Here is a 27,304-nt window from a genome sequence, read left to right on the forward strand (position 1 = left end):
GGATGAGCCTCAGACATGAAACACTTCCTCTTTTCCAATACCTTTCGAGAAAAAGGGCGGGGTCGCCCTTCACACGCGACGCTACACTTTGCACACCGCCACGGTGCTTGTTAAACTGAGAGCCTGCAGAAGAACACTTTTCACTGCTTCCGAGGCCTGGGAAGCCCTCCATCGATGCCTTGTCAGACCCACAACATCACGGAGTCAGGTGGCTGAGCGGTTAGGGAATCGGGCTAGTAATCAGGTTGCCGGTTCGATTCCCGGACGCGTCGATTGACGTTGTGTCCTTGGGCAAGGCACTTCACCCTACTTGCCTCGGGAGGAATGTCCCTGTACTTACTGTAAGTCCCTCTGGATAAGAGCGTCTGCTAAATGACTAAAATGTAAAATGTACAACATGGCTCCCTTGTCCGGAAAACCTCAGCCTTCTCTCTGGCTTGCTACCGATCCGGAAACGGACTCTGTGATCAAGATACCCTCTGCCAGGCCACAGCACGGCCTCACCACACACACCTTCGATTCTCGGTCGCCACACACTGAGGTTGTGGAGGAGGCGCCACGGCTGACATCCTCCCCCGCTCCAAGAGCCGTTCTCCCTTAATACGAGTTCTCCCCCCCTCCACTCTCAACTGCTATCACCTTCCAAAGAGCAGCTGAGTACCTAGGTGAGCTTTCTTTTCATCAGTCTCTCCACCCCACCCCCCAACCCCCTTTTTCCTGTTAGATAGGAAAACCTAATCCCATGGCCAGTCCTGACTGGATGGGGGGGGTGGGGAGGGGGCTTAGGGTGAGTCAGGGGGTGGAAGTGTTTTGAGAGAGAGAGAGAGAGAGAGAGAGAGAGAGAGAGAGAGATAGGGGGGGGGGAGTGAGAAAGAGAGAGTGCCATCATTACTCTGAGGGCTCCTCTATTGCTTGGGAGACTACAATCTCCCCTCTGGCTCAACTGTTCTCTATCGAAGTCACTGACCAAGGCCGGTCACGCTCCAGGGTTTCTGGGAACCCGGTACCCGGTTGATCTCTGATTGAGAGCACAGACCCCATAAGTAACAGAGGAGAGACAACACATGGGTTTGGATTCCTGGTCATATTGGAGGACTGTGCAAAACTGGTCAGACGGGAACAAACAAACTGTCGCCGTAACACAACATCTTTCCCCCTCAAAAATAAACAAAAGATTCCTCAAACTATATCCGACAACGCCACTGATATTTCGGGGTGCTTCGATGCCTCTTTGGTGTATTTCTTTGCACCTCCAAAATGGTGCCCTGAGTGCAGATAAAATCCGCAGAAGTTGCGGTCTCAGACCTCTGTCAAGCCTGTCCTTTCTGTTTGTAGGTAGTGGAAACGACTGCAAATGCAGCACGCAGTATCACTATATGCCTCTTGACGTCAACTACACGCGAGGACCAAAAACAGTAGAGGCCTTAGCATCCAGCGTGGGCCTCCGCAGGAGCCAGGCTTGTACTCGGGTCTCTGACAGAGACGAATGTTTCCTTTGATCATCAAATTGTTTTACTGAGGTCCTCTCTGTTCTTGAATTATCTGGACCACTGAGGCGGAAAGCTGAATTTTGCCGCGGCGCCCAAAGCTTCTCCCCAGAAAGAAACGGAACGAGGGTGGGGGTGGAGGAGAGGAGTGTGTGTGTGTGGGGGGGGGGGGGGGCGGGGGAGTACTAATAAAAAGGTGAGAAAATGACACAAAGTGGGAAGCGCATCAAATGGAAAACTACAGCCCAATCCTCGCCTCCGCTTGGTAGGAGTAATGAAAGTCTTTCGACGTGACAATAACAGACGTCGTCTGCCAGGAAATGACTCTTCATTCTTTTTCCCTGTTCCCTTAAATTCAACAGTCCTCCGCCCCGCATCGCCGCCGCCGCGGACAAAAGGGGGAGCCCCCCGTTTACCGAGCCGCCCCGAAGGAACATCGCCATGTTTATGTATTAGGCGTACGACGTCGGAATCCTCATGCGACGTTTTTTTTCTTCCAAAAACACGACGGAAGGAGGAAGCGAGTCTCTGCGCCGCGGGACGTCACCGAGGAGACGATGGCGAAGCCGAGGGAGAGCCCCAAGGGGTCACCGCCGATCAAGGAAGATCCCGGAAGAAAACGAGTTCAAAAGAGAGCCGGATCGTTCTGTCAAACAAAAAGGGGAAACGTCTCTCCTTGTGTGGCGATGTGGCTCCGGCCCTTTGGACCCCGTCGCCGTTGCCGACGCAAGGCCCCCCCTCGCTTCTCCCTTCTAATGTAAATTGCTCGTTAACTGCCGTCATTGGCAACCTGTTTAATTCGCCTGGCTTCATCGGCGTTTGTTTTGATTACGGATAAGTGCACATTTTCATATTCATGCATATTCATATACTGATTCGCTCTCTTCAGATGTATTTGAATTCATTAGGATTGCCTTCCTGTCCTAACCAGCTGAAATAACAAACGAGCAGTGATTTTCCCATTGAGGGTCCTTTCATGTGTGTTGCAGGGGAAGCAATTGGTGCTTTACACCACATACAGTTCTCCACGACACAACACAGCCTCTCAAGATAAGTTAGGACGCCCCACTGGAAGATTATGTGCCACGCTCACTGACACCAACATCGTGATCGAGACTAGTCTGTATCTACAGGATGCTAAGTTGGTTAACACATTGTCCGTGCCCGCAAAACACAGGTGCGAAGGACTCGAATCAAACACATGTCCACACACACACAAGCCGGAAGCCATCCTTCATAAAGCTTTTGCTATACACCTATTTGATCCTGATGGTGTATGACTGGTGAATTTTGTAGAACCTTGAGGTTCTGGCTCTTTGTGAGTGAGTATGTGTCAATTTACTTGCCAAGTCTGAACTTTGCCCACTCTTGAGGAAGAAGCAGACCTCTTTGGCTGTGCCCACGCATACCGATTAGCATTTCTAGTTGAGTGGGCCTGGAGGGGTGGGACCGAGGGGAAGAGAGCTCCAGCCATTTTGTTTACAGCCGTGTACTTTGATATCTGCTGGTGGAGAAAGGGAGGGGAGCTCACGGTGTAAAGTGGAACAGGCAGCCGCGTTCTCACACATCACGGCTTGAAGGAAAATCATTGTTGGAAACGGGGGCCTCCGGTCCAGCTCTGAATTTAAATGAGCGCGGACGGGACCCTGTGGTGCGAGCGCTTGTCGACTAGCAATGGAGAGGTTGACAGTAGAATCGCGCCGGGGTGGTGGTGGTGGGGGGCGGAGGGGGGGGGGGGGGGGGGGGGTGATGCGAGGGCCAAGAAAAACTGAGAGAGGAAGGCTGGAAGTGAGCGACGAGCGGCTGTGGGGAAATAATACGTTTGAAGGGGAAGCTCGGTACTTCAGTGTTCTCCGTTCTGAGGAGAGAGATCGCGCGTGATCCCGGTGTGGATGCGTCTCTGTGCGGATGCCAACGTGGAGTTGAGCGAGGCCGCGTTGATAAAAAAAAAAGAAAAGAAAAAAAACGCATACAAATACAACATAAAGGAAAAAAAAAAATGCCAATCTACAAAACAGTTTCGAAAGTGGGTCTCTGGCTCCAAAGGAAGTCCGGAGAGAGGAGTGGCAGGTGTTTCAACACGGGGGGAACTTACCACGGCTTCGTCTTCAGAAACGCCCCGCGCCTCGCCCTGGGCGAGCGCCAGCTCGGCTTGGACCTCGTCCACGGCGATGCTGTGGCATTGAAAAGACACAGATGGTTAACAACGTTAATATCGGTCCCACAGTAAGTAAGAGAAGCCGACAGAGAGGGGAGAGAGAGAGAGAGAGACAGAGAGAGAGAGAGAGAGAGAGAGAGAGAGAGAGAGAAACTGAGGGAGAGGAAAAAGGAGGGCTGCGAAATGCTTTCGTTCCTTCAGGAAGAAAGGCCGGATATGCGGGGAAGAAGAGTGGATGCCGTCGTGTATAGGTCCGCATTCAAATGACATCCCCTAAGATCTGAAGATACCCCTGTTAAAGTAGAGATGCATTTTCTCAATAGAATGTGTCCTCTTGAAGAGAGGCAGGTGGGTGTCTGAGCTGAAGTGCAGCACTGCTCTCCTTAACCGTGGAGCTGGGCCAATTCTCTTTCTCTCTCTCTCTCCCTGCCTCTCTCTGTTTCTCTCTGTCTCTTTCTCTCTCACCTTTGATCAAGCTACAATGATATGGTCTTCCTCTGAGAGGTTATGGCCATTGGACGAACGAGAGAGAAAGCTATACCTAAAAGGTTGCATGTCTCTCCAATGTGAAGGCAAGTCGTGAGGTTGAAAGGCAAAATGCAGCTTTCGGGCAAACAAAGCAGAAAGCCTCCATCTTGTTCTGTGGTCTCCAGTATTCGGACGGACTCTCATGGTCGCAAAACGGATAGAGTAGGACTTTGACTCTTTAATGGTGAAGTCTTCCACAAACATTCTATTTTCCATCTGGTTCAGACTGTCTATCATGCCCCTGCCATTCTCTTATCAACACACACACACACACACACACACACACGCACACACACACACTAGAACCAAGGTAGGTGAAGAACACCCTCTATCAGTTATTCCTCTCTGCTGGAGGTTGGTTTTAAAGGGTGGTTCATCCAAGATAATACCGCCGAGGTAATGACTGCATGGGCAGGATCAATCCTGGGAACCCATCAAAAATGGATGGGGGAGGCAAACATTGACACTCCTTTAGCGCGGCGAGAACTGCAAACGCCGCCATAGAAAATCAATGGGTGGGTAACTGCACTGTTCAAGGCTCCATTTTTCTCCAGCGGCCAGCGTGGAGGGGCATGGTGCCGGCGGATCCAGCAATCGAGCACTGAGAGAAAGAGCCCGGAGGGGGGGGGGGGGCTAGAGGAGGCTATGTTCAATCAGAGCAAACGGCGTGTGGACGCACGCACACGCACGCACGCGCTCACGCCCCGCAGGAACAGGTGTGGCCACGGCCGCACGTAGGCTACTGTACGACCTGCGCGTCCATATTCACGAGCGCCACACGCAGGTGGGCTCCGATACCGGACGCCGCGCAGAAGCAGCGCTGGGGACAGACGTGCGCGCGCCCGCGCACACGCACACACACGCCGCCGTGACAGCGACAGGGAGGTAAAGAGAGAGAGAGAGAGAGAGAGAGAGAGAGAGAGAGAGAGAGAGAGAGAGAGAGAGAGAGAGGGAGAGAGAGAGAGAGAGGGGGGGGGGATCAAAACCACAACCTGTTACAGGGCCTTGGGGAGGCTCCATCATGGTTCATTTCCTAGAGCAGTTGGTACGCTCTATTTATAACCAGCACTACTGGTACCAGTTAATCCTACACTGGGCTGCCAACTGCCAGCCAGTTGGCACAGAAGAGCAGTTTGTGTGTGGCGCTTAGGAGGGCTCTGGGCACGATAACACAGAGAAGCAGATAGCCACCCAGGAGAGTCGGATCCGCCAGCCGACAGCGTTTAGACAGCGCTTCCTCATCCGCCCATTATGGCCCCGTGGCACAAGAGTGACGGAGGGGAGAAGTCTTTCTCGAAGACGGCCGTTTGGGGACGAACCTTTTTCAAGGCGAGTGTGTGGGTTCCCTCAAATCCTAGATAGAAGGGTTCCTTCTTGAAGGGAGATTTTTTCGTGGAAAGGGAGGGGGGGAAGTAATTATCATGATAATCAGCATGAGCTTTCCTTTGTCTTCAAATATTTATTTCAGAGGGGAATCAAAGTTCTTAAGAAAATATGAGCAATTATTAATGATAATGGGCTAAATAGACAACACAAATGAGATTAGTTTATTAATGGGAGTGCAATTATCGCTGAATTAGCATTAAGATAATTAGCAATTCCTATCAAATGGATTAAGAATAGTGCAGTGATTCATAGACTGTCATTAGGGACATAAAAAAGAGGTCTTTTCACGAGATAGGAACCCACAGTGTGCAAGTTAATCTCATTTTCCGTCAGAGCATCAGAGAATAATGCAATTTAAGGCCCACAACTTCGCATCTTTACGGTGACACGGCTTACACTGTCGCGAGGCGTACACATTCTCGCCTGTCATCTTATGTAAATAAACGTCAGAACGGCAGACATGCCATGAGCTAGCTAACCGTGCCCCCGGAGCCTTATGACGGATGGACCGAAAGCGTCGGGCAGCATCAAAAACGCGCGACACTAGCAGATATTTCAGCTGCGTCATGTATTTGTTTAAGCCGGGACGGACGCGGTCTGCGATGGAGGTGGGTGGGTGGGGGGGGGGTGGGGGGGGCGAGAGGGGGTGGGGGGGGGGGGGGATGACCGAGCGAGCGGCCCGGCGGGCTGAATAATGGCGCCCTAATAATGCTCTGGGAATGCATTAGGAGGCGCTAGCGGCGGGGTGGGAAAGCGCTTGTGCCAGCACTTCCTCCCGGACACAGCCATATGTATTATAGCGCCTCCGCTTTACAATCCCGGTCCCCTATCCCTCTCCGGGAGAATATGCCCAGTTAGCTTGAGCAGTATTGATTCCTTTCAGGAGAAGGTGGGGGGGCAGATGGGTAGGAGAGAGGAAGATATGCTGGTGGTGGTGGGGCGGTAGGGGGGTGGTGGGGGTGCATATAGGGCTCAATGGAGATCCCTGTTTGCTTTTCTGCAAGCCAAGAGGAAATTTAAATATCTCACTGGAAAAGCAAAACGGCTGCCGTTCCCTATAAAGCCCCGGCTGAGGTTAAACACTGCTCACGGCAGCAAGTTGGGCGTCTCGCGGGGCTCACCCGTGACAACAGGGGCTGCTGTCGGGGCTTTCGGCGACGGGGAGATTATGCAACGCAAACAAGGCGACGAATTGCTTTTCTGATGCCGGGGGAGAACAAACGATTCGAGGCGGGGTAGTTCCGGGGTGAGGCGGGGGCGGGGAGGAGGGAGGGAGGGGCGGCTCTCCAAGACAAATGACGCTCAGAGAAAACGAGTTGTGGAAGGAAAAGAGTGGGAGGATCTGCACAGCGACACGAGCGAGGCCCTTGTGGGTCGGCCATTTATCTTTCGGAGAGATTGTGAGAGAAGGTATCAATCATTTTCAGGTAGGTATACAGTGTATATGTATACAGTATCTATACTGTATATCAAGGTAGACACGGAGGGATGAGGTTGAGAAACTTCTGGTCCCAATGTTTAGTTTAGCTGGAATGACTTTGAGCACCTCGAAAGTATTTGAAAGTGGGATTTAAAATGGCTGCTTTGACTTTGTATGGTCTCGCACCGATCAGAACTGTTCTCCAGTAATCCTGATTGGCATGAACATCATTCCCTCTGTCTTTGAAATCTTTGCCGTCTTTGTGTCGCTGGGAATGATAGATTCATCTTTGGGATTCGGAATGGGGAGCCTTTGAGGTGTCACGTGTCGGGGGAATGATTCAAGTGTCCTCACCTGTTCTCGTTATTGCCGTCCAACGTGTGGGAAATGCCGATTGCCGTCCTGTTCTGACTTCTGACACCTTAAGGAGACACAAAGAACCATTTACTTGACAGATCACTTATACGACTGAACGACTCCAAATAGGAGAACGGGACGTGGCAAAAGCAAACAAAACACGTCGAAAACGACAATTCCCGACATCAGAAATGGTTACGAATGGGTGGAATTTCAATGGCATTTCACAGAATATCAACCCCCGACAACACCGCGTTTCCCCCGCGCGGCGGAGAGGCGCGTTGGGATGCGGCCGCAGGGGCAGAGAGGTGGACCGAGAAGTGCTGGGCGGGGAGGACTGAGTGGCTGACGACGGTCGGCCAATCGGGCGATGAGTCAGTCGTGCTGTGAGAGAACATTTGGTTCCACTGTACAAAAGCCGTGTCGGGATCTAGAATGCAATCAGGGAGCTTTGTGCTCGACGCTGGTATGATGAAGTGATTTCCCCCCCCCTCTCTGTTCACTACTCCTATTCACAGACGTGTGTGTGTGCGTGTGTGCCCCCACTCCCACCCCATAACCATACAACCCCCACCTCCCTCCCACACCCCCACAGATTTCTTGTCTTTTTTTCCCCTCCTGGTGGCATTCAGTGGAGCGAGAGAGAGGAAGTTCTCCTCTGTTCGTGACTAAACATCTCCCTCCTCGTCAGCCCGAGCTGGGAGTCGAAAGGGCCAAGCTGATTGGCCCTAAGATGGAGAAAGAAGCACTTTACATAATGCTAATTACACATCCGCCGCAATTACCTTTCTGTACATGATTTGGGTAATTACGGAAAAGCTAATTGTGAAATTTGCATTTTTTTTCAGTTTACAGTACGCCGGCTGTGTGTGTGTGTGTACATGTGAAAATCCTTGCGTCTAGATACCCCCTAAAGTACTGAGGTCTGAAACACAATTTATTCCATGCAGTCAAGCCGGGGTTGGTTCAATAGCGTTCAGAAACGCGACTAAGAGCCGAATTTCTTCATTTGACAAACACTCAGGTGGCGCGTATTTAACCCAGCGCCGTCGAAACATTTAACCCGAGTGCACCCATCGCGTATCACCGCTCCAACTGGGGCGTAGTACACCCGACGTGGCGATGTGCTTCCGCCAAAGGAATACGCCGCGTCTGTCATCTCAATGGCCTTCTCCCCTTCTGCTCGAGCTGTGCGCTATCCCCGCCCCGCTGCTTGACATTCTCCACCCGTCTGCACTCTCTCGCTTCTCTCCATCCTTCCTGCGCTCGTCTGGCAGGAGACGTCCTCGTCCCTCCCTTCAGCCGCAGAGCCGCGGCCGCCCGAGACAGACAGCGGAGGAGAACGATTGCCCCGGCGAGAGAACGAGAAGGCAGAGAGGGGCGAGGGGAGAGAATGAGTCGAGAGAGGGGAGTGGGGGGAGTGAGAAGGGGGGAGGGGGGGGGGAGGGAACTGGAGACACTAGCTCTCCAAACAGACAGCAAATATAATGAGAGAGGGAAAGGGAGAGAGACATAGATAGTGGGGGGGGGGGGGGAGAAATATACAAAGCAAAAAATGAGAGACGGAGAGAAAGGCAAGGTCGAAGGCACCTGGCTCTCCCGCCAGACGGCACACACAGCTCGCTATGTTTACTAATGGACACCATCACTCATCCGGCAAGCGTTACCGTAGTGATAGCTCACAGAGAGAAGCTCGTAAAATGAGTGAGGCGCGAAGAAAGGAGAGGAACGGAACACAAAAGAAGGAGCCCCCGAATCCATACCTCCGACACACTCCACACACACGGCACAGACGCCTCTTTTGTAACCAGGTCGATCCGGCGAGGATTCACATGAGGCGCACGGCATTAGCAGGGAGCACTGTCTCTTTTTTTTTTTTTCTCGATGGAAACGATTTCTATGCGTTGTGGTAGGGTTCTAACAAAGCCTAGACAACCACACCACTGTTCTTTCAAAAGAAGAAATTTAACAGCTCCTAAGGAATGACCCAGGGGCGACACTTCCTGTGGTACTTTCCCTCAAAGGCGTTTTCCATCCGACTAAAACAGTAGTCTCAATGATACAAAGCAACATACTGTATTTGTAAATATTAGCCTATTATGCTACCTAGCGCACATATCTATGCGGGTACTTAAAGTATAAAAGATAAATAGGATCTTTTCTGGGACATTGTGTAAACAGGAGTCAAGGAGAGAGCTCAACCATGAGCTTGTTCACTATCTTAATGTTTACCATCAATATAATATGTATCCTTGTGATGACATTAGGCCCGAATTGGACACACTGAATGAATCTGGATAATACAATACAGAGCCAAAGACAGAGAGAACCGGAATGTGAGATATCTTCCAAATCTTACACGAGGACCAGCCGATATTAACATATTCCTCACATGCATCATTCATCGCATGTATTTTAGCTCACCTAACTGACACTAGGCGATCGTGTTAAATCATTGAACAGTTCAGGAACAGGCTAATCCGCCATTAGAAAAACAGGGGAGTTAGGAGTGGGTTAGAGACATGGTAAAGGAACAAAACCAGGTCAACCACTAGATTACGTCTGAACTCGAGGAAACCCACAAGAACTCTGGTTGAACTGCAGCCCTCATGTAACTTCGAATCGGGATATACCATTACCATCTTGGTAGGTTTAGGGGGGGGGGGGGGGGGGTATGGTTCATGTATGGGGAAAAAAAGACAAGCATGTCATTAGGGGGTTGAAGAAACCTCTGTGTGAACCCAAAGCTTATGATGGTTTGGCATTTGAGACGGCTCTTCAAAACATGCTCGGGTAATCAGTGCCACTAATGGGAACGAGGCTTTGTTATTCAGTACGGATTTACTTCCCCTTCTCCCAGCATGCTTTGCCAGACCAACGGGCCTTCTGACAGCACGGTGAATGAGCGCGAGGAGCCCGTCGGACGGCTGACGAATCAACGCGAGACGACCGAGTGGCTAATGCCGTCCTCTCGCTCCGTCAAAACAATGTGCGGCGTTTGCTTTTGTGCCAGATGATCTCAGGGATGGTAATGGAGTTACGACCTCCCGTCGAATCTGCTTTAGCGGGCAACACTTGCCTGGCTTGCGACGCGGGCGTCGGGGTCCGCCCCGCGCGCACGCCGTAAGCACCCGGGGCTCGGGAGCGCTTTCTAAGGACCCGCTCTGTCCATTTTGACCGTGACGGATCGAAAAGGCTGGGTTCATATGAGGTCTGTCTTTGATTAGAGACGGTACTGTGCCGTGCTGTGTGTGTCTGGTGTTCCATCAACTGCATTTCGCCGCCTTCTTTTCCCCCGCAACACGTGGCGGAGAGCACTCTCAAGTCAATGGAATACTTACGTCTGTAATAGAACAACTCCATCTTTGCTGTTGCATCGTATTTCAGTACAGGGCCTCATCTTAAACCGTGGCAGTCCACCACTCCGATTCCCCGGTCCTACAACTCTCAAATACTGTTACGTCTCCATTTTCCTGTTCTTCCTTTACAATCAATTCCCAAAAGCACTGGCCCCTTAAACACAATGTTGTTGTGTTATTTCCTCAGAGGGCACCAATAGTGTATCTCCTTTACGATGCTCAATAACACTGTATGAAGCCCCCCCGAGACAGGATTGATCAATGGCAAGGGTAATCAAAAGAGAAGACTCCATTTTGGCTCGCTAAAGGGCGAGTCTTGATAGAGCGACCAACAGGCAGCGCATGAGCCGTAATGCCTTCTAACTGTGTGCGATTCTTCTGTTTTGCGTTTTGGGGCTGATATGGACGTTCAACTAAACGTTCAATTCCAAAGGGCAGGTGAGCTAGGGCCCGTGTCAGGAGACGAGCGATGCTAACATGATCAATTATGATTCCCTACGTCCACTCATCAATCAGTCCCAATTACAAGTGTGTCTTGCCCCTAACGTAGCTGGATTCAGTGCGTCGGCTGGTGGTCGGAACACAGTGTTGTAATACCAGCTAGGGTAGAACTGGTCGTAGGCCTAACCATGCATTGTGGCGTCCTCGTGGAACACAAAGTGAGACCGCAGTATGTTTACGGGAGAGGGAGGCGGTGAGGTCATGCGCCTAGCGTGTCTAAGGCATGAGGATGAGGTGCATGACGCATGCCATGCACTTCTGTTCTGTCTTGTTAGTGAACTGAGCTCAACCTCACAGTACAGTACATGTGAATGCCACTGTAAGGCGGTATCATTCCATAAAGCTTGCTGTAAGGCTCCATGTCTAAATATATACGGTGTGTATGTACACATACGGAAACACACACACATACTACACACACACACACACACATCCTACACGCACACACACATCGCAAGAGTCACTCGAACCACCGTCTAATGATGCAGAGTGAACATAAAAAGAACCATACAGATTTGCGTGCGACCGTGACAACATACAAACATCATCTGTTTGTATACAGTACAAAGTCTTGGTAAAAACATGGTATCTACTCATGCAAGCGACGACTTTCTCTGACAACGAGAGCATTTCCAGACGCATGAGCATAAGTATTGCATACGTTATGCCAGCGAGCAGCAAAATCTTGGAGTAGGCAGCGACAGGAAATAAATACATTTTCGTAAACAGTGAGCTCCGGGTCGATGCATTAGCGAGATCACATCAAATATTCAATCAAGGTAAAAAAGTGGAATTTATATTTCCATGATTTTTCGCTCGTTCAAAGGCAGCATTTTAATTCTGGGAATGAAATCAAAGGGTATGGAACAGCCTTATCAGCGAGCAACACCACACAATAAGAGAGGAGGCCCATGGGGGATCCATAAAGTGTTGTTGATTTATGGTGCTGGCAGATTAACGATGCTTATTCCGCTTGAGTCTGGTATTAATCAACGTGTAATGTCACATGTCGCGGGCTGGCTGGCCCTTGGGCCAAAACAACCTCAGTCTACCTTCTGAACACACGCAGACACAATTCCCTCAAAACTGCCCGTTTACCGACGCGCGCGCACACACACTGACTCTCTCACACACTCCCGAACACACAAACAGTCGTTAGAGACGCAAAACAAAGCTGTGATGGATGGACGACGGACGTAGCATCGGCGGCGCCCAAGCATGGGCGCGGAAATGAAAATTGATGGTTGCAACGCCCCGAAGATGAGCTGTAATGGAAAGGGAGAGCGTGTACCCTGGAACATGTTGCCGGGTTACGCCCACACGCGTGTCATTAACGTGTCATTAAAAGGAGCCCAGGAAAGGTCAGCTGGCACGGCAGGAGCGTGATGGATGGCTGCTCAGCGGCGGCGTCAAAGTCAAGTGACCTTTCCTCCAATCAAAAACTTTTTACTGGGGGGCGAGATCGGCAACCAGACAGCAAATCAATCTGGATCGGTTAGGACGCAGAGAAGGACAGATGTAAATTTAGAAGGAAGATGGATGGTTCGGTGAGGATTTATGAGGAGGGAGGGTGTGTGTGTGTGTGTGTGGGGGGGGGGTAACATTTCTTTGTTTATTGGCTGCGTAGTTTTAGCTTTTTATTGAAAGCAAAAACAACAACAAAAAACACTGTCAGTTTCGTCGGCAAACACAACACTGAGGCACAACATTGGAATCGTGAGAAAATAGCTGACACATTCCAATTATGTCTCCATTAGGACTAAGATGCTGGAGGGAGGGTGGAACAGGACTAGGGCTACATTAGACAATGGCAACGTTCGACAAAGTGAGTGACAAATTTGTTTAGGGCTCTCTCCTTTACTCCCGAGTCGTTCTCCCTTACCACATTGGAGTCTGAGTCACATTGATTAATTATGCAAACCAAACAGAGCCCCATTCGGATCCAATATAAATATCCAAACCTTTGTTTGCCCCCCCACCCCCCCCCCCCCCACCCCCACCCCCTGAACATAATGGATCAAAAGTCCTAACGGACCCGTAGTGTAAATTGTGAGTGTCCTCCTCTTCCAATCCAGTCTCATCAAGTCTCCCAGCAGCGCAACAGTGGTAGAAGTGTAGTAATAATGAATGTGCGGGGCACGATAAGCGAATTTTGAGTGAGTCATAAGCAAGTTGTCCCTCAGGGTTGAACGTAAAAAGGAGGGTCTTTCTCGTCGCCGGAATATTCAGTCGCTGAGCACTCTCTGGTTCATTTTCTCCCTCATGTCTTCATGTTTGAACCCCCCCCCCCCCCACCCGTGGGTTTCATCAGTGACCGGCCCATTTGTCATCGTGACCACTGGCCCGCAGGGTCGCCGGGGTCAATTCACCTCCATCCTACGTGGCTGCATGGGAATGAAATGGAGCTCAACCTTGCTACTCCCCCCAGTGCTCCTAGCTGACTGTAACGGTGACCTTTAACCCCCCGGGGGCATCTCTAACTAAAACAGTCACCTCTCTATATGTCAAACCTCGACCTCGGCCACGCCGTAACCGCGGTCCTAAAAGTGAAAGATGAAACGAACCCTTTCGACGCTCCGTCAAAAGCCCCCCCCGTCCCCCCCCCGTCCGCCGTTCTCAGATGGAGTCGCCGCTCGGAATTCAGGAAAGCCAATTACACACCCGCGTGCAAACCAACCCCCCCCCCCACCCCACCCCCGAGTCCTCTGTCACTCACCGTTATCCTCCGCTTCCGGTGCCCTCGTTTCCTGTTGGGCGAGCCTCTCCACCTCTCCTCTGCTCCTCCTGTGCTCCTCCACTTTGGTCTGCAGGTCCTCAGACAGACGCTGCAGGTCTCGGAGCTGGGCCTGGGGGGGGGGGGGAACACAAGGCCGTCAAGGCTGATAGTGTCACTTCCTGTCACCCCCCCCCTCCTCCTCCTCCTCCTCCTCCTCCCTCCCCCTGTGCCACCTCCAAGCTAAGCACGGCTCTGCAATTAAATAGGAACATCTGACGGCACACGACCACCCCGCGGATTGCCGAAAATGGCACGCTGCGACGTCCGCCTCCGCGGCGGCTCAGAGCGGGGTTGTGTAGCGACGGCAAAGACGGCCTGATGGGGTTGTGTAACAGTGGCTGGTTGATTGTGTTACGCCGCCGACAAAGAGAAAAACAAAACGACGGCGACTCGTGGCGAACCCGAACTTCAAAAGTGGAGCGTCGGAAATGATTTCATGAGAAATATCAGGGACGGAGGCTCCTTTTCAAGTCTCCCTCTGTCTGTTTTCACACAGACCAGCTGCTGTCCCTGTATAGGACACGAGGAGACTACACAAAGGGACTCTTTAAATCACCTGCGTCTGCCAGCATTACTGCTGCCCCAAAAATGACACCAAATGACAGCAAAGCATAGATTATCATCACTCTCTGTAATAGTCCAATTAAGAAAAAAAAGCAGCAAGCCTGTGTGTGTGTGTGTGTGTGTGAGTGTGTGTATGTGTGTGTGTGTGTGTGTGTGTGTGTGTGTCAATATTACTTTCCAATCTCCTCTCTTGAGTTGCTCATAATGCAGTGATGGATTCTAGCTGAAGTTTGGATGGGGATGACTAACTTTCTGGGGCATGTTGCCTTCTTATCCACACTCAGCTGCTCCAGTGATTTATGGACTCCATTTTGAGTGTGCAAGAGCATACCTGGCCCTCAGTACTTAGCTGAATGAGAGAAAAGTGCCTCTGAAACATACTATCAAGTTAGTGTCGACAGAACCGCATTCCAATATTGTATACTGTGTACCAAAAAGCAAAGCTACTACGCTAATGCTCCAAAGCACAGTGCTGCCAAACAAACGTAAACCGTGCAGCCAAACCTGTTAATCTACTGTACTCAGGTAGTTTGCGCTCAAACGCTAATACCATGCCCCAATGAACACAAATGGTGCTAATGCTAGTGCTAGCATGCTTTCAGTTGATATCTGCAGTACTGATCCAACAGTTTGTAACAACCAACAGCTCCGGACTCTGTTCCACAGGGGACTTAAAACTTGCAAACAAAAACCACCAACGCAATTCCAAGTGGCTACATTTAGCTCTGTGTCTCCGTCAGTGCTGCTTTCTTCTGACCTTTGACCCCTTTGGGCGGTTCGCTTTGAGTCATTGTGTTCCAGAGACTAACCCCCCCCCTTCCCCCGCCATATCAATGGAGACACAACCAGAACAGAAGATGAGCGGGTGCAGGGGGATGGGGGGGGTGTCACGGGGGCTATGCACGCCCTCAGCCTGGACCTGTCAATCACCTTCCCTGAGAAATGAACACTGGAACAGAAATATCCGACAGAAAATGCACCGAGTGCACAAAGTATAGACTTATCATCAAGCAATCAGAGGAGTCTGTGTGCTCGAGCAAGCGTGTGCACACGTGTGTGTGTGTGTGTAGGTGTGTGTGTGTAGGTGTGTGTGTGTGTGTGGGGGGGTGGGGGGGCAGGTGGGCGTGTGTGTGTGCATTGGTGCATTTTTTGTGTGTATGCATTTGCTTGCTGGCAGGTAGTCTATCATACTGACCATGTGCTTGAGAGTGACATTCAACTGCAGCGGTTGTCGGTTGTCAAAACAGCTCGTTCACCACAACTATATGAATAGTGTGTGACTGCGAAGTAACACGTTTTAAACAACACAATTAAAACGACGAGGAAGTTGACGACCTCCAGTTGACAAAAATGGAGTAACAATTCCCACAGTAAAGTTTGAACATGGAGTTAAAACGCTGTTGTAGACAGATAAATACTGTAAGGGTAGTTAGAACATGGCCACATTCGCGAGCAATGTGTCCGAGTCAGCGTTTTTCGGTGGACCTGTGGGTTGAGACACAAAGGGCGAGGGGCATTAAGCTGTAACGGAATCTCCCTGGGTAGTGTGGAAGAAATGGAGTTCCTTATGTGCTTCTATTGATTACAATCAGCCTCATCATCTGTTCATATATTCTGTCTTAGTATCCATTCCTGTGTTCCTACGGTAACCTACTGTGTTCTGAGGAAAGTCACAGTTCTATGATGATGTATCCACCAGCCTATAATAACAAACACCTATTGGCTGTGTGTTATCTTTTTTGTTCTCGATATAAACACCGTCCTCTGACCTTCATGCCTCAGAGAGACTTTGCTAGTACCGTTGTGTCTGAACTGGTCATTTTTACGTCGAGAGGGTTGTGGAAAGTCTCTCTCCAATCGGCTGATTGCGAAATACTTTTTAAACCCTCAACTCTGCTTAACTTAGTCACTCCATTAGTGAGGAGACGAACAGTACTCTTGCTTCATCAGTAGCATAAGGTACTGTAGCCTACCTCTAGCGATGGAGTGCTAGCTAAATGCCAGCTAAGTCTTAGCTGGAAGGCCTTGGCCTTCAGCTAGCACGCTAGCTTCAGCTAGCACGCCACAGCTGCCGTTACCTGCTTCTCCCTCCACAGCGAAACCCCCTCCTCGATGTGCTGCTGCTTGAGCCGGAGTCCCTCGTCCAGAGTCCTCATCTGACCCTCCACCTCCGCTCGCTCCCTCCGTCCCAGATTCCTGGAAGAGAGCAGGCCATCACTACAGCCCAGAGACCGGAAGGCACCGCTGGCTCGAGTACCTCCTTGGCTCCTGGAGATGGCACGCTTCTATCCTGGAGGGCCCACAGTGCACTTTGAAATCCAAAGTGGGTCAACATCGGTGGGTAAATAAGTTGAGGAAGAATCGTTTGGCTGAGAGAGAACCTTTTTTTCTGAGTCATTTTTGGTTGTTGTCAGGGATACTAAAGGGGCAGGCTTTTTTGAGGTTGTTATGATTTGTAATGTTTGTTTGTTTGGGATTTTGAGGTATTAGGCTTCTGTATACAAAGGGCGCAACCTTATGTAAGTGGTGCTTAAGGTAAAAATCGTGTTGTTACACTAATGTAATCAGTCCCAATGAAGGAAGTATGCCAATTGGGTAACAAACTGTAAACATTGTGCCTTCAATGACCGTTTGGACTGGGTTAAAACACGTATTCCAGACCAAAAAAAAGTATTTTCTGAAATGGCATTTGTAATGTCTCTATTTAACTTTAAAGCTTCTAGTGCTATTTTCAACAAAGACCTAATGAGCCGTTTAAGTTCAATTTCACAATGTAGCAATTCCACTGTAAGTAACATAAGAATGTAAATGAGAATGTGTAATGATGTGGCGCAGCAGAATCTCCATATCAACGCTCAACTCTTAAAGGCACAACCCTAATGTATTGACATTATGTAGGAGTTGGCTTACTAAAGAAGTCATGGAAATACAGCTTGACGGCTTCTATCAAAGTGAAATCATGCCCCCTGGTGGTGGGATACGTCACTACAACATGGCCTCCTTCCTTTCATAAACCAGTCCTAAAACAACATGCATGTCAGTAAAGGGTCGTCGGAAAATGACTTTGTTGATATCAAATCTACAGACTAAATGCCCATTTAAACAAAGGTCAGCATTTAGGGACGCTCATTTCATTCCTTTCAAACAAATTCTCTGCTGGTCATGCTTCCACCTCCCACATGAATCCCTGTTGGTCCGACCAAACCAGTCTCCAACTTGAGATCTATGACCAACTCTGTGTGACTGTGGATGCAATCCCGGCCAACTAACCTGCAGGAGTTCTGGCAGCGTGTGTGACTGTTATACTCATCGGAAGCATCACAGCAGTCTGCCAGAAGGAACAGGAGAGAGACAGATGAATCACACACATTGTCAGCCAAGTCAACAACACACCACGCGACACACGCTCATGGCCTGATTGTCTTGGTATCTCTCGGGCCCGAGTGTGTACTTACTTTTCACTTTCATATATGTTTAAAAGGAAGAGACTGACGGGAAACATGGTGGTTGGGAAACCAATAAGAACATGCTAACAGTTCATCGATCAAGCACGCATGTTGCATCAAGGAGTAAGCTATTTCAAATATCAAGAATCCCACTCCTTCAATCCTCTACTTGAGAGTATTGCCCCCAGAATGCCTAGCGGCGCCTGGCAAGTGGTAACATGAGTACTTAGATCTGGTTTCAGTTTGGAAGTCGCTGGGACCAGGCAGAGAGAATGGTCACAGTGTGAAACTCCTCAATTACCCAGAACCCCTATTGCCGAGCAGTGGCTATAGCGCATCAGAGCTCTGGTGCCCGAGCACGGTAAAAGCTCTCCCAAAGCCGCGAGAGAAGAAGAATAAGAAGGGGGAAAAAAAGGAAAGCAGTGTGACTTCAAGCTCTAAGTGGCTCTGTTCAAGGCAGTCGCGGGCGAGAACACAAGAGGAGGAGGGGGAGAGGGAGAGGACAGAGAAAAGAGTCAGAGAGGGGGGGGACGGAAAAGCCATCAAACGCACCCTTCCGCTCCCCTCTCTACCCCCCCGCCCCCCCCCCCCACCCCCCCACCCTCCTCCCCTTTCAGTCTCGCCTCGCTATCTCTCCGCCGCTTGCCGCCTAGCGTCATCAAAAGCCGTCAGGGAGCCCGGTGACGGGGAGGGGGCGTTGATAAGGGGGAAACGTTACGTTTTCTCCAAAGCCGGGAGTTCTCAGACATGGGATGGAAGGGGGTGATATGGGGGGGGGGGGACGAAAATGATCTAATTAAGGGATTGAGTAAGGCGGGCATATACAGGGAATGGAGAGAGCAAGGGGGGGTGACATTTAGATGCAGGGGAAAAGCTGATGGCAAACGGGTAGGAGGGGGAGAGGGAGGGGAGACCTGTTTCCCTCTGTTGATCTCTTTATTTCTCTGTTTGTTTTCCACTACACAAGGATGTGACAGCGGGCGTAACAACTTCCAACCTGTCAATCTTCCGACAGCGTTCTAAATGTGTTTGTTCGTACACAGTGCAAAACCTACCAGTGGGGCATCGCTCCAGAAGTACTCGTGGTACATCGGGAGCCGCACTCACTACATTCAGCAGCAGTGATGTCACTGGCTGATTCCATTCATTAGGAAAACTGCAACGGGCAGCTGTACAATAATGCTGTAGGTCTGCCACCCATGGTACATCTATGGGCAGTGGTTGGAGATATTCTCTGTGGTCTTCTGTGGTAGCCACTGCCTTTCAAATCGAATGTAGGTACCTGAAAGTATGAGCGATAGCATGGTCAAAATGCAGACCTTACCGCAAATGCCATCATTGACGCGCGATGAGGGGATATAGTGAGGGCGGAAGCCCAGGTTGGCGCAGTGGAATCGGCCGTTAGGACAGGCGGATGTGCCTGCGGGGGTCACATGGTTAGAGATGCTGTACATCAGAGCATATTCACTGAACCGTGATTTGAAATAGACACCGTCAGCTCTGCCCCGTGATTTATATAACCTATGAACATATATGCCCTGGCCTTTCCTGTTCTGAAATCTCGACATTATCCTGATCATTGTGTAGCTTTACATGTAGGCCTAGGTATTAATGCACTTCCATGCATACTCTAGAGGTGGCAGTGTCATTCCATTAATAATACAGAGGGCAGAGGTTTTCTTCCTCTTAGAAAGTACTGGTATTTGTCCAGGGTACAGTTTGCAATGATTCTTCTACAAGCTTTGAGTAATGCCTGGTAATAAAATACACATCAAGCTACATCATATGCCAGTTTCATAAATTACAATATACATCCAAAATAAGTACACAATGGCTATAGTGGTTCACTTCATATATCTGTACCTGGTTCGTCTGAGCCATCGGCACAGTCACAGTAGTCATCATTCACTTGCTCAAAGGGAATCATTTTGGACCCATCAATACACAGGAAGGACTTTCTTTCTCTGTAGAATCTTTTATCTGTACACACAAAATGTATGTAAAAGTCAAGTAGATGTTGTATATTGCATGAACGCATTTGCTCTTTGTATGCATCTAGGCTGTCAATTCATGTGACAAGTAGCCTATGTTAACACTGATACAGTCATGTATGAAGGCTAGTCGGTTGAGCTATACCAACATTTTACCGCTAAACATCAAAAATAAGCATTAAGCGTAGATAGTTTATTTATATATCTTATATGAAAATCTGCAATTGTAATTGTTATTACATACAGCCAACTAATACAAAAGAAACGGTATGCTGTCAGTCAGTGGTTTGTTTACTAATAGCAACGGCAACATGCTACACTGGATGGGATGAGTTCGGGATGGGACACTTACACGACAGAGAAATTCCTCTCAATTTCCGCGACTCTATACCAACAGACCATAGAATCACAGCAATTATAATATGGCAATGCATGTCAGAGGTCTAGTTATGCCAACATTACTGTTCTGGCCAAATATAAAACAGCTGAATGCTCTTCGCACTCAAATATTAGTTCAGCATCCCGAGTTGTCAGCGTCGGTGCTTCCTGTATTATAGTCACGTGACGCCTGCATGGTTCTGTTGACGTCCAGCGCGCTCTGGTCCTACAAATTACAATACGACCGACGTGGCTACCTGGATTCAGATAACCAACTTGACATTTTATAAATTCATGCGTTGTAATTGAATCTATGAGAGAGAAAAAAAACCTTCAAGCCAAGTCTTAAATAATTGCATTTAGGTCATATCAAATTCAAGATCTAGACTGCCCCATGGTTTCGGCACTTCATACAATAAATCATATAGCCTGTTGGAATTTAACGAGTAAACCTTAAGAGCCTGATGACTTACCTGTGCTGTTCTTGACAGCTCTGAGAGAACATTCTGTAGCTGCTGACTTGATTTGTTAGAAACAGCGTGTGCATGTATTACAAGATATTTCAAAATCTTACATATTAACCCCAGATGTTGTTAAAATATCCTTCAAGATGTTTCTGGAAATTGTGCAAGATTTTGTTTTTACAAATATAGGAGACAGGTCTACCTGACGAAAACATTGTCAGAATCAGATGGTAGTTGACGATATGTGTGCTTACATTGATAAAGTATTTCATAGTCTGGAGCCGTTTTTGAGAAAATAGGCTTAGAAATATAATTCCTATAAGAAAATGTTTCCCTGCATGACTGTAGTCCTAAATGCTGAATCTGGAGGATTAAAACAATCTGTGAAATGGCTTCGTCAAACAGACCTGTGTGTGACCCATATCATTATTGAAGCAGATATATTCCTTTCATTTTTCTCTTTCTTACTTTTCAATAAAGAGGGCAGAAGATAGATAGTGATCGGTTGAGTGTAAATACTCAAGCACTTTAGACCACATTTCATAAATGCTATGAAAACATATCACGGAACTGAGACTCCTGAGGTCTTTGAATATTGCATAATGTAGTTATTGAGAGGAGCTTGCTTCTGGAGTGCAAATATGTTACACCTGCTATCAAAAAGCTTTGAACTATCCCTGGTTAAACATGGGAAGTTAATAAATGTATATGGCAAGTACATGTTAATGTAAACTAAAAGATCAGTCAATAATTTGGACAATTTTGAAGTTAGGGGAGATGGGAGTAGACACTGCTACTGTTTAAACAAATAGTGTGTGTGTGTGTGTGTGTGTGTGTGTGTGTTTATAGTCTATATGCAGATATGAAGGCCTATCTTAAATATTGTAATTTAATGTTGTAGGCCTTAGTTGTATATAATGCAATGTTGGGTAATAGAAAACTGCCCTATCATTTATAGACTTAAGGACTGGTCAGATTGTATTAATAGGCCTACAACTAATGTCATTAACTGTGTTACCTAGTAGGCCCACTGCAGGAGAACATATGGGTGGTGGTCTTCAGGACTTCAACAAACATATTCATTTGAAATTCTTTATTTGTCACAAACTTTAGAAAATATACGTTTTTATTATACATTTTAAACAAACGCTCAAGGACAAAAAAAAACATCAAGTACGAGGTTAGAACTAGAGTTAAACGTTTTACACCACATTTCAAATCATGTTCAGATCGAAAAAAGACGGTGAGGCAATGAAAGTTCATGAGGGAATATGTTTCTGTTAACGCAAATTGGTCTTTTGCCGAGTTTCCATGCACCTTTTATTTGTCATTGTTTAAACGTGAGTAAATACCAGAATGGCACAGAGAGTCTTTGGTCTGTAAGTAGGAGAGATCTCGCATCATCCCCGGGAAAGAGTAGTCCAACGGCGGGCGCAGTGGAAAACCTGGCATCAGTCCGGAGGTCACGTACGGTGACATGAAACTGGGTATGGCAGCACCTGTGGAGGAGTAGGCCAAACGCAAAGGACTGATACCGAAGCGAGGGTTGAGCCCGTACAGGGTGTCGCCCCCAGAAGATGTTGGCGTTTGGAGCGGGGAAAATGCAGACTTGTTACCCATGGCGCCCAGAACTCCCATTGGAAGCCCAATATTCGGCCTCGATGCGTTTGAGTGAATGGAGAAAGACACTCCTACGCTATCTGAGTTGTAATTATTATCTTTGAAGCTCAGTACCAGTTCAATTGCCTTCACAATGTCACCTTTGCAAGTTTTCAACACCGACTCCAGAGATTCCCGCTTGTGATGGGGAAATATCTTGGTCATGACGTCGGTGGGGTCCTTTGACGCGCAGCCGCTTGCACCAAGCTCTAGAGAAGGATATTCCTTGGCCCTCTCCGACTCACTTCCCGATTCGATATCCGAAGATGATAGCGACCGTGGGCTTTCTGTGTGGTCGGATCGCTGGTCGAAGACAGGAGATTGGCTCCCACTTTCTTTATCGAAGGCACGGTGTTTCTCCTGGCTTGTCGAGGTCTCGTTATTGTCCGTTGGAGAAGGTAGTGTTGCGAGATGAGGCGGAAAGATGGATCGACCCATGAATCCACTGTATAAGTTATATTTGAGCATTTTTTCATCTGAAAAATAGATAAAAATGAATAGAACATTAGAAAAGTCATTGATCTTTTGACTATATTGTTACTTCTTTAGTCTACTCTTTGTAAAATGCCGATCTAAAAAGATTGCTGTAAAACATGTAATTATAGTGTTATCTTGTTACCGGAGAGATAGTCTATGTCAATGAACTTTGACTAAATGTATTACCTTTAAATGCCAGCTACAGGGTATTTACAAAAAATTACATTTTGAATAAAATTGCCTAATGTGATGAAACTCAGACATGGACAACTCACCGTCCTTCGGGTTATTAGCTCCAAAGACATTAAAACTTGTTCTCGGTTCGTTATTTGTATTTCCAGGTTGTCCTACTCCTTGAGATGATGATGCCACGGTCATTCCGCTCTCTCCTGTCCCTGAGCCGTTGTACATAAACTGGAGCTCACGGGCCTCGCTCTCCTCTTGAGCCTGTTGCCTACGGAGTGCCACCTGCGCCGCCATCACTCGTTGCCTCTCCGCAATTAGCGTGCACTTGGCGCACGCACAATCTCTCCAACGACAGAAGCGCTTATGCCCTTTTAGAGCGGACACTACGCCGTGGTTCCTACACCGTGCACATTTCGGCGTTCTGGGGTAACTTCTCTCCAGTGAGGGATTACAAACTGCTGCAGCCGCGGCCCGAAGGAAGAGAGGCGGGGGGCGAAGGAGGGAAGCGGGCATCTGCAAGCCTCCGATCGAGAGAGGTGAAGAAGTTTGACCGGCCAGACCGAGCGGTCTGATGCTACCGTCCATCGCTCTGCGAGATGTAAACAAGTTCTCCAGAAGGTCCAGAGTTCAAGTAATCAGTGTTCGTTCAGTTCCTGCTTTCTCACAAGTGGGGCTTCCACTCAAAACTCGTGCGCTTAAAAGTACTCCACTTTCAGGTGATTTGACATGATATAATACACCGTGGTCACTCCCCTTTTCTGTTCAACCTACTACAAGCCTATGAATACGCGCGTAGGTGAATAGGTTGAATGCGGTGACTGGTATGGGTATTTTTTGTGCTGGCAAGAGCTAATGAAAGGATAGACAGTACAATATAAGCCTGGATATGTATACATATCCAAACACTATATAGTACGACGTGTTTTCTTTTCCTCTTGCATTAGTTTTTGAATTGGTGAATGATGGATGCAAATTGTAGATAAATAGACATCTAGGCTAATATGTGATTTGGGCCCATAACACACTTTATTTTAAGGCCATAGGATTATCGAATAATAAAAATAATATTAGTTGTTCCACTTCAGAAGTGTGTGGTAATAGTCTACAAAGATCAAAAAGTAATCCAGTGCATCACAATTTACAAATAGGTCTTGCTTTACAAAATAAAAGTCATGGTGCTACTTTCGTCAGGTTGTTTAGTCGGCCTGGAGCATTCTAGTATTCATTGAGATAAAGTATTCAACACAATGCTCCCACAGAGCCACAAGGAAACATGTAATTAGCTACCTGAGTTTGGTTATTCTGTTGATTACCGTAACAATGGCCCATCTGTGAACAAACACAATAATCACAGCTTGTCACATGTTTCAGTCAATTCTCTCACCCCGTACCAGATCAGGTTGCAGTCAGCAGCTTGCTAACCTGGTTATTACATGAAAACAATCAGGCATAATAGGAAACATTCAAGCGTACAGTCACCCAGGGCAACCCATTCCTAAGCCACAAGGGTAAACAATGCCTGAACCTCCTCCAGTGTCAGGTTAAAGTGACAGTTATATTTGTACTATGCTGTGTTTATAATTTACTCTTTTTTTTTCTTTGCTTGTGTGTATAACAGAGAAAGGGACAGAGGTAATTTTACTGCGTCAAGCGTGCACAGATGATTACGAAATTTGGTATCGGTTTAAACACTGATATAGGTTAAGGGCATGAGGCGTATAGGGCATAAGTGGTGGTAGATTCCCCCCTCGGCCAACCTCTGGTGTGTTGTTGAAATACACAAGGTTTGAACAGGGACTGTATGGATACAAGCAGTTTAATTCCTTATAGGTTAAGACTGTGCCTACTGATGCCCCAAGGTAATCTGCACTCAGCTGGATGTAGAGATGAGCCTGTAGTTATTAATGCAAATTGGAAATTCCACATTCTTTCTGTTTCATTAGCACAAGTGTCCTCTTTCTCATGTCTCTATTGACAACTTTTGGTTGGAGTGGCGCGCATTTTATAATGTGTTAGTTGTAGAACGTTCCAAACGATCTAACCGCAAATAGAATCACATGGAGTTTCTTGTCACAATCCTTCACAAGGAGACGTGAGAGGTCTCCCCCAGCAGCTCTCCATCCATCCCCTCATCCCTTTGTCTCCATCTGCATCTCTCCTTCGCATGGACGCCCTCTGCATCAGTCCCTCGATGACAGGCCTTATCAGGTGCATACCTACCACTCTGCCAGGACACCTCCTGCGTGCACCCCCACACACACATATGCTAAATCAAGACACACATTTATGCCGCAACGAACGCGTTATCCAAATCGTCCCTGGTACAATTAACAAGTGAGAGCGTGTATGCGTGTGTGTGGGAGGAGGGGGGGCGGGGGGCCTTGGGGGGAGCGGTATCGAGATCCCCCAGCATGGTCAGGACGGGAGGGACGTCGAAGCCAAGCTGTGCGTGCATGCGTGCGTGTGTGTGTTTGTGTGCGTGCAGCTGTGTGTGCTTGTGTATGTGCATGCAGATATATTCCGTTATCATTTCATCCATTGTGAAGGGGAATTCAGCATCTGCGGCCGGTGGGCTTATCTAGGTGCATTAAGCCGCTATCGCCTGGGCCTTTTGTTTAAACGCACCAGGTGGATCCCTCGCATGCATGGGGGGTAGCTGTGAGCAGCGGGCTGGCTTGGCCTGTGTGTTTGTCTAGATGCGTTTACCCGTTATGCTAGATGGGTATCAGCCACTGGTAGGCCTTGGAGGGAAAAAAGTTTATTCAACAAAAAGCTTATGCGAAATCCTGTATATGTGAAATCCTACTGAGGGTGAAAGACACAATAATGGAAGACACACAGAGCATACTACTATGCTCCCCCCCGTTCTGAAATACATTTGAGGCAGGATATCGAGATGGGACTTTGAGGGGTAGGGGTGCTAACTGCTGCCCATAGCAGGCAGTGTCTCCATTGTCACCCTTGCAGACCAGCAAATGTACTAGCACTCAACCGGCCAAACCAGGGTCTTATCTGAGAGGCACTTTATTGGACGAGGTGGCCTCTAATCTCACATCTTTTCGCTGTAGGAAACCTGATCGTGTCCCCCAGCGATGGAGCGGGAGCGAGGGATGGGTGGATGGAGGGAGGAGATGGATCGAGGAAAGAGAGAGAGATGAGGGTGGGACGGAGCGTGAAAAGAGTGCACAGGTTTTTTTTTGTGTATGTTTTTTTGTTATGTTTTTTTAATACAAAAGCTGCACCAAACATATACCGAACCAAATTCGAGACAGTTCCACAAAATGAACATTATACCGACTCTAGAATATGACTTCAGCAATGTGCAATGCATTGCAATCCAATGGAGACTGAACAGCTGTTCACAAAAAAAAAAAAAAAAACACATTTCAATGCCAACAACACAGAGCGCTCACAAGTTGTCCGGATACGCCGCTCAACGGGCGGCGGCCATATTGCCTTGTTAACAGGCAACGGCAACGTCTGCAGCCTTTGAGTGCCTGCTCTCTCATCAGCTTCCCCCCTTGGACTCCCCTTGTCATTCAAGTGCCACGCCGTAGCGTCCACTTTCTCCAGCTGACAGGCTAAATGGCCTCACAGGCTGGCGTGCAGGGCCGCGGGGCTCTGCCACCGTGCGAGTGAGTGGCACGCGTGACAAGTGAGCTTCGGCAATATTCGCTCTCCCCTGTGGACGGGGAGGAACTCGTGTCTGGACGGTGACAGCGCGTCGAGACGGTTCCCCTAGCAGTAGGCAAGGGGTCTATGTGGGCCACCGCCTTAAGTAGAGTACGTTTGGTGTGCCGTGTACAGCATGTCATGTTAAGTGGAGCAAGTTTGGCTGACACAATGGGATCGTCTCTGTTTGCTGCAAGGGTGACTGACTTAAGTTTGTTTCTGCCAATTGACTTTGGCATTGAGAGACTGGATGTGACGCGTCAGACAGGAGGTTGAGAGTTGATTCGAGGATATTAGCTATGAACCTTGAATTGCTGGCGTGCAGAGATGGGACTAGCAAAGGTCATCTCAAGAAGACAATGGGAGAAGGGTTGGAAACATTGAGCAACTTTGTGCTTCGCCATTGCTTTTGCTCAGCATTTGCTTGTTAAAGTTTAAAAAAAACGACTGTATCTCCAGATAAATCTCTCTTACCCTCCACCCTTTTTCCCAGTC

The 27,304-nt window shown here is 48.4% G+C and overlaps 2 protein-coding genes across 3 annotated transcripts in view; both read right to left on the minus strand.

The window, feature by feature from the left end:
* The window catches only part of LOC136967713 (glucosidase 2 subunit beta-like), a gene marked incomplete in the record, with an annotated part of 105,043 nt that extends 84,546 nt beyond the window's left edge, over positions 1-20,497 (minus strand). The window contains 8 exon segments of one of the 2 annotated variants that reach the window (XM_067261614.1): positions 3,583-3,661; positions 7,334-7,400; positions 13,913-14,042; positions 16,615-16,732; positions 17,807-17,864; positions 19,307-19,402; positions 19,846-19,962; positions 20,326-20,497. In XM_067261614.1, the coding sequence (XP_067117715.1) occupies positions 3,583-3,661; positions 7,334-7,400; positions 13,913-14,042; positions 16,615-16,732; positions 17,807-17,864; positions 19,307-19,402; positions 19,846-19,962; positions 20,326-20,407 (747 nt within the window). 2 annotated transcript variants of the gene reach the window in all.
* A 1,474-nt stretch (positions 20,498-21,971) lies between these two features.
* Positions 21,972-23,809, minus strand: LOC136967627 (doublesex- and mab-3-related transcription factor A1-like). Its single transcript, XM_067261479.1, has 2 exons — positions 23,227-23,809; positions 21,972-22,950 (listed from the first exon to the last, which is right to left on the minus strand). The coding sequence occupies exons 1-2, from the start codon at positions 23,720-23,722 to the stop codon at positions 22,136-22,138; spliced, it is 1,311 nt and encodes a 436-aa protein (XP_067117580.1). The 5' UTR covers positions 23,723-23,809; the 3' UTR covers positions 21,972-22,135.
* Between the last annotated feature and the right edge of the window lie 3,495 nt (positions 23,810-27,304).

This window comes from Osmerus mordax, chromosome 23 (assembly GCF_038355195.1).
Source record: "Osmerus mordax isolate fOsmMor3 chromosome 23, fOsmMor3.pri, whole genome shotgun sequence".
Taxonomy (NCBI): Eukaryota; Metazoa; Chordata; class Actinopteri; order Osmeriformes; family Osmeridae; genus Osmerus; species Osmerus mordax.